The sequence below is a fragment of the Canis lupus genome, chromosome 13 (genome assembly GCF_011100685.1).
Source record: "Canis lupus familiaris isolate Mischka breed German Shepherd chromosome 13, alternate assembly UU_Cfam_GSD_1.0, whole genome shotgun sequence".
NCBI lineage: Eukaryota > Metazoa > Chordata > Mammalia > Carnivora > Canidae > Canis > Canis lupus.
The window spans coordinates 471,694-485,437 of NC_049234.1; the positions used below are offsets into that span (position 1 = coordinate 471,694).

The window sequence follows — 13,744 nt, forward strand, 5'->3', positions numbered from 1 at the left end:
TCAGCTTGCTGCTATTTTTTTTTTTTTTAAAGATTTTATTTATTTATTCATGAGAGACACAGAGAAGGAGAGGCACAGACACAGGCAGAGGGAGAAGCAGGCTCCACACATGGGACTCAATCCCAGGTCTCCAGGATCATACCCTGGCTGAAGGCAGTGCTAAACCACTGAGCAACCTGGCTGCCCTTGCTTCAGCTTTCTTACAGAGTGACCAGAGGGTGGAGGTAGAGACTATAGTGGGGCAGTGCAGCAGAGCCCAGGAAGCTCCCTCTCCAGCTAGGGATTGAGTTCCAGTTGTGGGCAGCCGCAGGCAGATCACTTAACACTTCTGAATCCATTTTTTTCCTTTGTAAAAAAAGGAAACAGTGTACCAAGATGAGTTGTTTTTATGATTGAGATTGTTTTTATGATTTGAGATTGCAGTCAGTGTGATAGGGGGGTGTGTGTGTGTGTGTGTGTGTGTGTATTTTCTCTAGGAACAGTGGTTCAGTATTTGCTAACTCAGGGTTTGTCGTGACTTTACAGAGCATAACTACTGGGAATAAGTGGTGCAGCGGTTTGGCGCCTGCCTTCGACCCAGGGCGCGATCCTGGAGACCCGGGATCGAGTCCCACATCGGGCTCCCGGTGCATGGAGCCTGCTTCTCCCTCTGCCTGTGTCTCTGCCTCTCTCTCTGTGTGTCTATCATGAATAAATGAATAAAATCTTCAAAAAAAAAAAAAAAAGAATTGGCTGTACGTAGAGCAGATATATTATATCTCTATTAACATAGTTATTATTAAATTACATTCTTTATTTCCTAAAAGAAATACAATGTGTTTATTGTATCTCCCTTTTTTTTAAAAAAAAAAAGATTTTTTTTATCTATTCATGAGAGACACAGAGAGAGAGGCAGGGACATAGGCAGAGGGAGAAGCAGGCTCCTTGCTGGGAGGAGGTCCCAGGACTCCGGGATCACGACCTGAGCCAAAGGCAGATGCTCAACCACTGTGCCACCCAGGTGTCCCGGGAGTTTAGATTTAAAATCTAGGGGATCCGGGATCCCTGGGTGGCACAGCGGTTTGGCGCCTGCCTTTGGCCCAGGGCACGATCCTGGAGACCCGGGATCGAATCCCACGTCGGGCTCCTGGTGCATGGAGCCTGCTTCTCCCTCTGCCTGTCTCTGCCCCCCCCCCCCCCCCCCCCGTGTGACTATCATAAATTAAAAAAAAAAAAAAATCTAGGGGATCCTTGGGTGGCTCAGCGGTTTCGCACCTGCCTTTGGCCCAGGGCACGATCCTGGAGTCCCAGGATCAGGTCCCACGTCGGGCTCCCGGCATGGAGCCTGCTTCTCTCTCTGCCTCTCTCTCTCTATGTCTATCATAAATAAAAATAAATCTTTAAAAAGAAAAGATTTAAAATCTATTTTGTACTATTTGGACAAAAGAGCCCTTATATCAGTTATGTTCAGGGTTAGTTTATCATGCTGACAAGGTTAGCCAGTGTGCTGCCTGCTAACTATGTCACGTGGTAATTCACCTTCCTACCCGAATTGATTCCCTCCTATTTAAAGGGAAGGTAGTAATAGCCACCTTACGGGTGATTGTAGAATTAAAAACATGTTAGTGTTGCCCCTCAGCAAACGGTGTTTTCCACTGTAATCCATATCTTTGTTAGGCCTGACATATTTCTTTTCGTTTTCTTTTTGAAAATAAACTAGACCCTTTTCCTGGAACTTCACGACAGCGGCAAACCAAAATGACCTACCATTCCCCAGTTGATCCTGATGTGAATGAACAGACTTCCTCCAAAATAATGTTTAAAAAAAAGGGAGGATGGAAAGCAGGTCCCGAGGGCACGTCTCAGGAGATTCCCAAGTATATCACTGGTAGGTGTTTGGGAAGAAGTGAAGCTTGATCATATGATGAGCTGTCTGTTTAACGCAGCCAGATTTCCAGCACTCTCTGTCTTGGCCATGCCTTCCTGTCTCTCTCCTCTCTTTCCGTGTTGAGCTCTTCTCCCCTCCAGCCTGGACTTCGACTTCCTGGGGCCTGACTTCCTGGGGCTTTTCCCTCTTGAGTTTCTCTTTTTTTTTTCCTCTTCATCTTCTTATAAGTTCTTCTCTGTGAACTGTTCCTTTTTGTCCTAAAATCTTCTTTGCCCTTCCCCCACCCCCTTTTTGAAATATGAAATGCTACCTACACTCCTTTGCACACATTCTCCAAAGGTGAAATCAAATTTAACACACTCTGAGGGTAACTAAGATCTTTAAATACCTGTCTCCAGGCCCCTTCAGATCTTGTCTCCTGTCACCCTGCTATCCCCATTACCTTCTATTCTTTAGGTGTGCCTTCTAGTTTCTGTGTCTGTTTATACTTTCAAAAAATTTTCATCTTTCAATAAGGAAAACAAATAATAGTTATGGCTACATATTTGGGAAAAGCAGAAAATAGTAAAAAAAAAATGCTTGAAGTCACAACCATTGTTAAAATCTTTGTTCTAACAATGTTTGTTAAACATTGTTTAACAATGTTTTCTTGTGTGATTGTTGCACTTACAAATGGCTGTGATTATATTGCATGTAGACCTCTTTTTTCTGATTAGAAACGTAATACTGAATCTTTGTGGAAAAGGGAAGTAGAAACAGAATAATTTCATAATCTTATAATACAGCAATAACTACCCCTTGGTATTAATCTCATTTGTGGTTTGGGTGGTGAGTGGGTTGTAAGATCGTGTACTTCAAATCTGTCTTCCTTCTAAAATCTGCCAGAAGTATGGATTCAAGACTTGTCTTTAATGATGGTGCTGTGTTTGTTGACAGCTTCTACTTTTGCTCAGGCCCGAGCTGCTGAAATCAGTGCTATGTTGAAAGCAGTGACCCAGAAGTCTTCTAATTCGCTGGTTTTCCAGACACTGCCCCGGCACATGAGACGGAGAGCCATGAGCCACAATGTCAAGCGCCTTCCCAGGCGGTTGCAGGAGATTGCCCAGAAAGAGGTATGAGCGTAAATATTTAAGTTAGTTTCTAAAAGAAATTAAGAAGTGTTAACCTGATAGAATTAAAATGTAAACCAAAAGCATTGTGATCATTTTGCATATTTTTTGGTTTACTTATGATTCCCCCCACCTCCCCTCTTGCTATGTAATTAGCAGACAGTTGGATATTACATACAGTCATACAGTGTTTGGAAGCCCCCCCACCCTTTTTTTCCTACTTTCTTCTTCTTTTTTTTTTTTATTAGTTTCAGGTTAGAAGCTCTTTCTTTTAATGGCATTAAATAGTTGAATTCCCCTGCCAGATTTAAAATAAAATCCTGACCTTACTACATGAGTGATTTTAGCTCTGTATTTTGGGGCTGTGGCCAGCTTGAAGTTGGAAGGTTAAGAAAAAAAAAAAAAAAATCAATGCCTAGTATGTGCCTTTTGACTTTTTCAACGTTGAAAACTTGAAACTTGGATTTAATTTTTGTTCAAGTCTAATTGTTTTTGGCTTCACCAAAACTCTTGGCTTAGGCATTCTCAGATTGTGTAAGCTACCCATGTCTTTGCTAGTTGATTCAAAAGTTATTCATGGAGTGCTTTCTGTGTACTATGCTGGTAGTGGGGTTAAGAATTCATCAACACAAAGTCTTTATCTTTAGGAGCCCACAGACTAAAGAAGAGTTTTGGGGTTTTTCTTCCCCCCTCCCTGCACAAAAGTTTCACTCAGCTATGGAGGAGATTAAGAGTGAAAACTGAACAGGAATTTTGTGCTTTCTAGATTTAATGTTAGGTTTGTTTCCCAGTGATCAGGCTTGGCATTTGCCTGTCAGGCCTAACTGACGTGAAATGTATAGGTTTTCCTCGTTTTGTATTTTTCATCCTATTTTGGGTTTAGCTCTAGTCTCAGAGGTTAAAAAAACCAATAAAACCAATAACAGAAAAGCTAGCATCTGACTTATTCTCCTGCTCTCTTATATGGATAGCCACAGTAAGCTTATGTTACTGTGTGGAGCCTTTTGTAAATATTCTCATCCTCATAGTCCACGAAGCTTGTCCAGTTAGTAAGTGACAGAACTCTGCTTTCTCTCTAAGTCTGGCCATCTCTGAAATCTTCACTCTGTTGTCTCTTCTCCTGGTCTTTCATTGGAGAGATAACCAAGTTAAAAAATTAAGCATATCTATGGAGCCCACTTAATCTAAAGTTAGTTGTTTGAGTTACTCACATGTAACTTTGTTTTGAGATAGTTGCAAACTAGGATCTGTCTCTTTCCTTGAAACCACAGGCCGAGAAAGCAGTACATCAGAAAAAAGAACATTCAAAGAATAAATGCCATAAAGCTCGAAGGTGTCACAAAAATCGGGTGCTAGAATTTAACCGTAGACAAAAGAAGAACATATGGCTAGAAACTCACATCTGGCATGCCAAACGGTTTCACATGGTCAAGAAGTGGGGCTACTGTCTTGGGGAGAGGCCCACAGCGAAGAGCCACAGAGCCTGCTACCGAGCCATGACAAACCGTTGCCTCCTTCAGGTATTGCTTTTCCAATTGGTTTTCTCTTTCTTTTTGTTTAGCCAAAATGGAAGTGATGTCTGGGCTTGGCTCCAAGGGGTAAGAAAATGGGGCAGTCGGGGAGGCAGAGAAAGTCAGGTAAGAGGGAAGAATTAAAATAAATTCACTGTGATAAAGATGAAGAGAGTAAGATCTAGGATAACATGAAGGTGAGATTATTTTGGGAGAAACAAGTAGGAACCAGGCCCTGCATGGTCTTGGTGGTCATGTTTGAGATTTCTTCAGCATTGATTCATTTAGAAATCGTTCATCAACAACAGATATTTGTGTGCCTTATAGCTGTGTTCAAAATGTTGTTCTAAGTGTTCACAATTCAGTGGGATGCTAGGAAGTTTGCATTAAATTCTTTGAAAGGACAGTTTGTTTTAGAGCCTGGTAATAGTGTTTATATTGTCACTCTCCCCTTTCCCAATTGCTAAATCAATTGCATTCTCTCTTTCAGTACATATTTAGAAATTTGATCTTTGTAGAGGGTCTTTCAATGTCAGGATGGCCTTGGCCAAATTTTTTTGTTTTTGTCTTTTAACTTTTTTATCTGGGTATAGTTGACACGATATTTATTAGTCACAGGGGTACAACATAGTGATTCAACTTCTCTATATGTTATGCTGTGCTCACCACAGTGTAGCTCCCATCTGTTCCTGTACAACACTATTACAATATCATTGACTACATTCCCTATCCTGTACCTTTTATCCTCATGACGTGTTCATTGCATAACTGGAAGCCTTGGCCAAGTTTTGAAAGCCAAAACTTTGTATCAGTATTCTTTGATACCTCTTGAGAGCAATATAGCAGAATAATCAATGTAATAACCTTTAAAAAATTGTAAAATATACATAACATCAAATTTTACCACTTTAATTATTTTCTATTTTAAGATTTTATTTTTAAGTAATCTCTACACCCAACGTGAAGCTTGAGCTTACAACTCTGAGATTAAGAGTTACATGCTCTACTAACTGAGCCAGCCAGGTACCCCCTTTAATTATTTTTAAGTATATAGTTCTGTGACATTAACTCTAGTCACATTGTTGTATAACTATTTTCACCATCCATCTCCAGATCTTTTTCATTTTCCCATTAAACCATAACTCCCCATTGCCTACTGTCCTGCTCCCAGCAACTACCATTCTACTTTTTATCTTTAGGAATTTGACCATTCTAGATGCCTCAACGTAGAATCACACAATATTTGTCCTTTTGGGCTGGTTATTTCACTTACATAATGTCTTCACAGTTCAGCCATGTTGTATCCTGTGTTAAAATTCCCCTCATTTTTGAGGCTGAATAGTACTCCATTGTATGTGATACCCCATCTTGCTTATCTGTTTATCCAACAATGAACATTTGGGTTGCTTCCACCTTCTGGCTGGTGTGAATAATGTTCCTGCATGAGTATGCAAATATCTCTTCAAGTCTCTTTTCAGTTCTTTGGGATATAGTCTTAGAAGTGAAATTGCTATTTCACATGGTAATGCTATGTTTAATTGTTTGAGGAACTGACATACTGTTTACATAGAGACTGTACTCTTTTTCATTCCAACCTGCAGTGTGCAATGGTTAAGTTTCTCCGTGGCCTCACCAAACACTTGTCATTTTCAGTTTGTTTGATTATAGCCTTCCTAATGGGTGGGAAGTAAATACCAGAACTATTTGAGAGCTTTTGAAGACTCAGCAGTAGAAATAATTGAATATAGTAAAATCTCTTATTTACATTGTAGAAACTGGGATTGAGAGAGATAAAGTGACTTGTCCAGGGTTGTGCAGTCTGGGGTGGCGAGATAGCCTTTGGGGCAGCTAATTCCCCAGGCCTGTGCTTTTTCCACTATCCACCGCTGTCTCTCAAATTTTAAAACAGACATGTAAGTTACATCTTACTTTGGGCAAGATTTTTGCTGACGTTATCAGATATTTTTATTACACTTGATCAGCCCTAGGTAATAAAAATAATAACTAATAGACAAACATTTTTGAGTACTTAATTGTATGCCAGGGCCCACTTAAATGGTTTCCATATGTTTACTCATTTAGTCCTTAAAACAAGACTGAGGTAAGTAGTTAACATTATGTCCCCTTTACAGATGAGGAAACCAAGGATCAGATAAATTAGGTAATTTACCCACCGCTGTACAACCAGTAAGTGATGAAGTTGATTGAGATTTGAGCCCAGGTCTGACATCAGGACGTCTGGGCTATTAATCATTATTCAGCGCTGTCACCAGTTGTACAAATTTGGGGGAGGTTCATCTGACCACTGGCAGCTGAGGGTGGATTGCTGTTGCTGGGAAGATTTCTGTGTATGAGTGGTAGGACTGATTAACTTGAGTTTGTCGGAATCTTAGCTATGATTTGCCTTTTAGTTCCAGTTGCTGAGTGTCCTGAAATTGCTTAAAAGTGCTATGGCAGAGGGGCTGGTTTGGGGGTCAGTGAGCTCGACTCAAATGCTGGCTTCTCCACTTGCTAGTTATATGGCTTTGTTTAGTAGTAGTCCCTGCCTCAGTGTCCTCATCTGTCAAATAAGGCAACAGAGAGTACCTGGCTCGTGGGGTATTGGGCAGAGTAGGGGACAGCCCAGCCCCTGGCGCTCAGCCTCCCTTCTGTGACTGTTACTTTAACATACTGATTTTACTAGCTTGGTTGATCTCTCCTTGTCTTATTTACAGTGGTAAGGTCTTATTCTCATTACTTTCATTTTTCCTTGTGCATTGTTTAGTCAGAGTTGAATATCCTAATTAAGACCAAGGATTGGAGGAATATGGACTAAATGAATTGCAACATTATATTTCTACCAGTGTTAAGTAATCTTGGAGTCTTGAATTAGCTAACCAAAGTGAACAACCTTAGCATAGCTTTACAGAATTTATTGCTGTCTTGCTATCCTATTCTGATTTCTTACCTTAGATTTGGAGGAGGAATAATCCTTTACTTAGAGGCAGCAGTCTTTATACTGTACTTAGAACTTGTCTATAAAATTTTCTTTCTCTCTCTTTTTTTTAAGTTTTGTCATCCCTCCACCCTGCATGGGGCTCAAACTCACCACCTGAGATCAAGAATTGCATGCTCCTCCAGCATGCTCTGACTGAGCCAGCCAGGTGCACCAACAGATTTTCTTTCTGAAAAGAACCCAGTAACTTAGCATTTTAAAGGGAAATTCTTTTTGATTTTGCTTTAGATTGGTTTAAGAATATTTGCTAATTTCCTAGGAATAGACAGGTTTCAGATTTTGACTTATAAACAGCTTTAGCAACTTGGTGTGTCTTTGACCCTAAAAGTTTTTCTGATGTGGCTTTTGGCTTCTCACAGCTTTCCCCTGTGTCACTTTCTTTTTTTTTTATTTTTTATTTATTTATGATAGTCACAGAGAGAGAGAGAGAGAGGCAGAGACATAGGCAGAGGGAGAAGCAGGCTCCATGCACTGAGAGCCCGACATGGAATTTGATCCCGGGTCTCCAGGATCGCGCCCTGGGCCAAAGGCAGGTGCCAAACCGCTGTGCCACCCAGGGATCCCCCTCACTTTCTGTTTTTAATTATGTCTCTCTCTTTGTACAGGATTTATCCTACTATTGTTGTTTGGAGTTGAAGGGCAAAGAGGAAGAAATACTGAAGGCACTTTCTCCAATGTGTAGCACAGATGCAGGTAAACCTGTTTCAAAGTTGAGTGCTGTTTTAGTCTTCACATATTTATTCATATCGTGAGCATTCATATCATCATCATTTTGGAATTTAAACATTTATAAAAATGCACGAGACATTTCTGGTTCCCAGGAGTGTGTTAACATTAGGGAAGGTGGGGTGGTTTCAAGTGATTTCTAACATTGTCAAGTATAAAGTGAGAGAGCCATTATTCTGAGAGAGTGAGTTCAGTCGATCAGAAACTCAAACTTCATTAAATCATTCATTCACTATTTATTGAGAACTTATTGTGTGCCAGGCTTTCATTTTTGCATTGATCAAAACTAGCACCTCATCCCTCATGGAGGTAGACAACAAGTAACAATATGGTGATCTGGAGATAATACTGTCATCTCAGTGCTGGGGATCATGGAATTTTGTTTTTATTTATGTCAGGACTGACTTTTGCAGCAGTTCACTGCTTGTCTGGAAAGCACCAAGGTAGTGTCCTGCTCTATCGGGCAAAGAAATACCCTCAAGAGATGCTGGGGCCTGTCACATTTATTTGGAAGTCTGAGAGGACCCCTGTTCACACTTCTGAGAGCAGGCAGTTGTGGATCTGGTTTCATCCAACTCTTAAACAGGTATAATCCTTTTTTTTTTTAATTTTATTTATTTACTCATGAGAAACACAGAGAGAGAGGCAGAGACACAGGCAGAGGGAGAAGCAGGCTCCATGCAGGGAGCCCGATGTAGGGCTCGATCCTGGGACCCCAGAATCACACCCTCGGCTGAAGGCATGCACCAAACCACTGAGCCACCCAGGCATCCCTTCTTCCTTTTTAAGGTAGATTGGATTCTCTGATATCTATTCTCTTTTGTGTTATATTAATTTTAACTTCCGTATTTGTTATGGTGTAGATAAAGTCTTGTAACAGAAAGATGTAAAATGCAGTACTCACGCAAGGCCTAGTAGGAACATTAGACCAAATGCAGCATTTCAAACCACTGCATAATACGATGGGTTTTCATCTCTGCCTTTACGTAATGGCTTACTAAAAACTGAAAGGTCAAAACTTGCTTCATTTCATATTCACATAACATTCTTCCCTTTATTCAAATACCAAGCTATCAGCCCAACTTTTATAGTATTTAAATTTCCAAAGCACTGATTTCAATGGTAATTAAGAATGCAGTAACAGAGTCGAGAAGAATTAATCTCAAGGATTATACGTGTAGGGCACCCCAGGTGGCTCAGCGGTTTAGTGCTGCCTTCAGCCAGAGCCTGATCCTGGAGACCCAAGGTGTAAATTTTTTAAGGGAGGAAAAAAAAAACATGAACTGAACCACCTGAAGTGTTTCAGTATTTCCTTAGGATATTTTAGAAGAACTAAAAGCAGCGTGCCAGTGTGTGGAACCCATCAAATCAACCATCTGCACTCCTGACCCCCTGCTGACAACATCCCAAGAAAAAAGCCAAACTGAACTGCCTGATGAGAAAATTGGCAAGAAAAGAAAATGGAAAGATGATGGAGAAAATGCTAAACCAGTTAAAGTTATGGGTGATGGAACTAGAGATCCACATCAACCATATTCTTGGGTCTCTCCAGCCACAGGCATTATAATCAGGTACAGGCTGAATTTGCTCTGAACCTACTGAACAGTTTTAGTGAAGACTTACTCTGTTTTCACCAGTGGCTAGACACTGTGTATGATGGAAGTTTCCATCTTAAGACCTTTTCTCTCTTTCAGTGATTTGACGATGGAGATGAACAGGCTCCGGTTAATTGGTCCACTTTCCCACTCCATCCTAACTGAGGCTCTAAAAGCTGCTTCTGTCCAGACCGTAAGAGTAAATTTGACTGTAGTGCTTTATTCCACTCCTGTCCTTAGCAAATTTGTGAACCCTAACATACTTTGGTAGCATTTTGGGCCATGGCCTATAAATATTTATTTCTCTACCTATGCTTATTACCAAATACATGGTCATCTTTCACTTCTACAAGAACAAAGCTAAGCAAATCTAATGAGTAAACAGACTTATCCTTATTTAAATGCAGAGTATGCTTATAGTTTGTGAGTTTTGTGAGTTTGTGGGTAACAGAGAGCCCCTAAAATTACTGAAAGTGTGTGCCATTGTTTGTTTGTACTTGCATGGTACATATTTTCATATTTTCTGGGGCTAGGTTTTTTTTTTTTTAAGAAATTTTTATTTAAATTCAATTAACATACAGTACATTATTAGTTTCAGAGGTAGAATTCAGTGATTCATCGGTTATATATAACACCCTGTGTTCATTACCTCACATGACTTCCTTAATGCCCATTACCCAGTTACCCCTTACCCTCATTCGCCTCCTTCCAGCAACCCTTAGTTTATTTCCTCTAGTTAAGAGTCTCTTATGTTTTGTCTCCTGCTCTGATTTTGTCTTATTTTTCCCTCCCTTCCCCTCTGATACTCTGTTTTGTTTCTTAAATTCCACATATGAGTGAAATCATAAGATAATTGGCTTTCTCTGATTGGCTTATTTCCCTTAGCATAATACCCTCTAGTTCCACCTACAATGTTGCAAATGGTAAAATTTCATTATTTTTGGTGGCTAATATTCCATTGTGTATGTGTACCACATCTTTTTTATCCATTCATCTGTCTGTGGACATCTGGGCTCTTTCCATAGTTTGGCTATCGTGGACATTGCTGCTGTAAACATTGGGGTGCAGGTGCCCCTTTGAATCAATATGTTTGTATCCTTTGGATAAATACCTAGTGGTGCAATTGCTGGGTCCTGGAGTGGCTCTATTTTTAGCTTTTTGAGGAACCTCCACATTGTTTTCCAGAGTGGCTATACCAGCTTGCATTCCCACCAACGGTGTAAGAGGGTTCTCTGGAGCTGGTCTTAAGGGTCTGTGATCCCTAAAAGGTTAAGAGCAATACATCTAGTGAGCACTGTCCAACTTCCTGCAAGGATCATATTTTTCTCTGGTGCCTGGTATGGTAGCCGTTAGCCACAGTAGCTCTTGAGCACTTGAAATGTGGCTGGTGTGACTGAGGAACTGAGTTTGTACCTTCATTTTTTTTTAAAAGATTTATTTTTATTTATTTATGATAGAGAGAGAGAGAGAGAGAGAGAGGCAGAGACACAGGCAGAGGGAGAAGCAGGCTCCATGCCGGGAGCCCGACACGGGACTCGATCCTGGGACTCCAGGATCGTGCCCTGGGCCAAAGGTAGGCGCGAAACCGCTGAGCCACCCAGGGATCCCCTGTACCTTCATTTAATTTAATTAACTAGAAATTAAATAGAAATTGCTCTCTGTAGCTGTAGTGCGCAAGTTGACCACACAGGTCTAGAGAGGAGAGATGAGATTAGGAATCAGACACTCTGGGTTCAGATTTAGTTTGTTTCCCTGTGTTAGTACAATTAACCCTTCCATGCCGGTGCCTCTCACAGATTTGATATGGTCAAATAAGATGGTAGGTCGGAACAGATTTTGAGCTTTTAGAGGAAAGATATTTTAAAAATCAAAGGCTACTTCTGTCCCTCTCTCTGTTGCTTCTGTACTGGCCTCAGCCACTCTATCTCTTGCCTGTCTGCATACTGAAGCAGCTTCCTCACTTCTTCTGCTGTTCCTCCTTTTCACTCCATCCTCCATGCAGGAAACGCAATGATTTTTTAACAAATGATTTACATCAAGTCACTTCCCAACTAAAAGCTTTTGAATAGCTTCTTACTGCATTTGTGGTGAAACCCATAGTCCTTACCGTGACTGCATACTCTTGTGCCTTCCTGCCTTTCTGGCTCCCTGTCCCTGCACCTGTTGTGCTGGTCTTCTCAGGTCCTAGAATATGTCAGGTCTCAGCTCCCTTAAAACCTTTACACTTAAAAAATGAAACAAAACAAAACAAAACAAAAAAACAACCTTTACACTTGCTTTTTTTCCACCTGGCTGAAAATTCTGCCCCTAGCCCCTCTTTGCTTAATGAAACCTTCCTTATTCTTCAGATTTCAGCCTCTATACCTCTGGAATCCCTTCCTGAACCTCAAGTCAAACAATATAAATTATATTTCATTCCATTTTGCACATTCCCTCAGTTTATCTGTCTAGATTCGCTTGTGTACTTATGTGATGTTCACACTGAAATTGGTGAAGGCAAGGACTCTGTCCCCAGTGCTTAGCACAGTGCCTGGCACAGAGTAGAGGTTCCACTCTAGCTAATAAGTTGCTAAGAAGTTGGTTCCAGAGCCTGTACTTTAAATCAATAAGCTATGCTACCTGAGTTTCTGTGAGGTAAATAGCTCATATGTTAACAGATTGCTTCTCTAGAATCTGTAGGAGCACATCCTACTTTACTGAACTTCAGTATGAATCATGGCGGTATGTTCTCTTTCTTGGTGTGCATCTGGTACTGAGGTGCTTTTTTGTTTTCCTTTTTTTGTTTTTAAGTTTTTATTTTTTAATCTTGTAAGTAATCTCTATACCGAACATGGGGCTCAAACTCATAACCCTGAGATCAAGAGCCAGCCAGATGCCCTTGAGGTGCTTTTTGAAACCTTACCCAATTCCTGGTTCTTTTTGGGAAAAATATAAGTGAAATATTTGTGTATCTTATTTGAAGTTTCTACGAACAATGTAATTGTAAGATATCCTTTTGCCAAAGATTTCTTCAAACAGTATAGGTTTGGTTTCTCTTTGATGGGGAAGATTTTATTGCTTAAATTGGTATGAAGTTGGTGGTAGTGGAGGAGGAGCAAGGAGCTTGTCAGTAGTGTTCTGTGAAAAGAGCAGAGGTGTGAAGTAGCTTAGGTAGTCCCTCTGAAAACCATGGCTGTGGTTTTTAGTGTGTGAAATGTTGAGAGAAGTGTAATGCTGTGTGCTTGCCTCTAATTAGAAGAGTAGTTAGGCAGGTGTTAATTATTGTGTTAAATCAGGTGGCAGTTTCTCACATATCTCAACTGTAACAGAATTGTCAAGTCTGATTCATTACCTGTCTGGTAAGCAGTTGTTATTTTTCAGAAAGGAGAGGACGCAGAGAAGACACCTCACTACTGGTGGATTGAAACCTGTAAGGATCCTGATAGCGTTTCCCTTCATCACAGACAAGAAGCCATTTTTGAGTTGTTGGGAGGTATTCAGAGGGTAAAGTGGGTAGTTTGGGGAAGAAGGGAGGAGTGGGAAGTGGGTCAAGGGAGTGTTTTACAGTTGGGCTAACTCCATGGGAGTGGTGCTTTTTTTAACTTGTAACTCTCCTCACAATACAGCAAGAAGACACAGCAAACAGGAGTTTGTTAGTATTCCGAATAACTGGCATTCTGATACAGTAGCTAAACACATAGACCAGGTTCCAAACTAAGGTCTATACTTAACCTGTGTACAGTTGTGTCTGTGTGTGAAGCTACTGTAGTTAACCACTGATGGAAATATACGTGTTCATGTTATAAAATAATCTGTTATGTTAATTTACTGGTTTTGGTGGGAACCGTCACTCTTTATGAATGTTAATTTACTATCTGAAAGTATTAATGGGAAAAAAGAGGAAATGTATGTTTTTTAATAGCCCAAGAAGAAATTTTTATTTAAAAATTTGAAAATACAAG

At 40.4% G+C, this 13,744-nt stretch overlaps 1 protein-coding gene across 4 annotated transcripts in view; it reads left to right on the forward strand.

Moving 5' to 3' along the window:
* Positions 1-13,744, forward strand: part of POP1 (POP1 homolog, ribonuclease P/MRP subunit) — a 45,850-nt gene that overhangs the window by 4,616 nt on the left and 27,490 nt on the right. For 3 of the 4 annotated variants that reach the window (XM_038555142.1, XM_038555139.1, XM_038555141.1), the window contains exons 3-10: positions 1,700-1,867; positions 2,804-2,979; positions 4,248-4,496; positions 8,088-8,175; positions 8,607-8,794; positions 9,526-9,779; positions 9,903-10,002; positions 13,164-13,275. In XM_038555142.1, coding sequence (XP_038411070.1) covers positions 1,700-1,867; positions 2,804-2,979; positions 4,248-4,496; positions 8,088-8,175; positions 8,607-8,794; positions 9,526-9,779; positions 9,903-10,002; positions 13,164-13,275 — 1,335 coding nt within the window. The remainder of the gene's footprint in view (positions 1-1,699; positions 1,868-2,803; positions 2,980-4,247; positions 4,497-8,087; positions 8,176-8,606; positions 8,795-9,525; positions 9,780-9,902; positions 10,003-13,163; positions 13,276-13,744) is intronic. The other variant, XM_038555140.1, reaches the window with a different exon arrangement.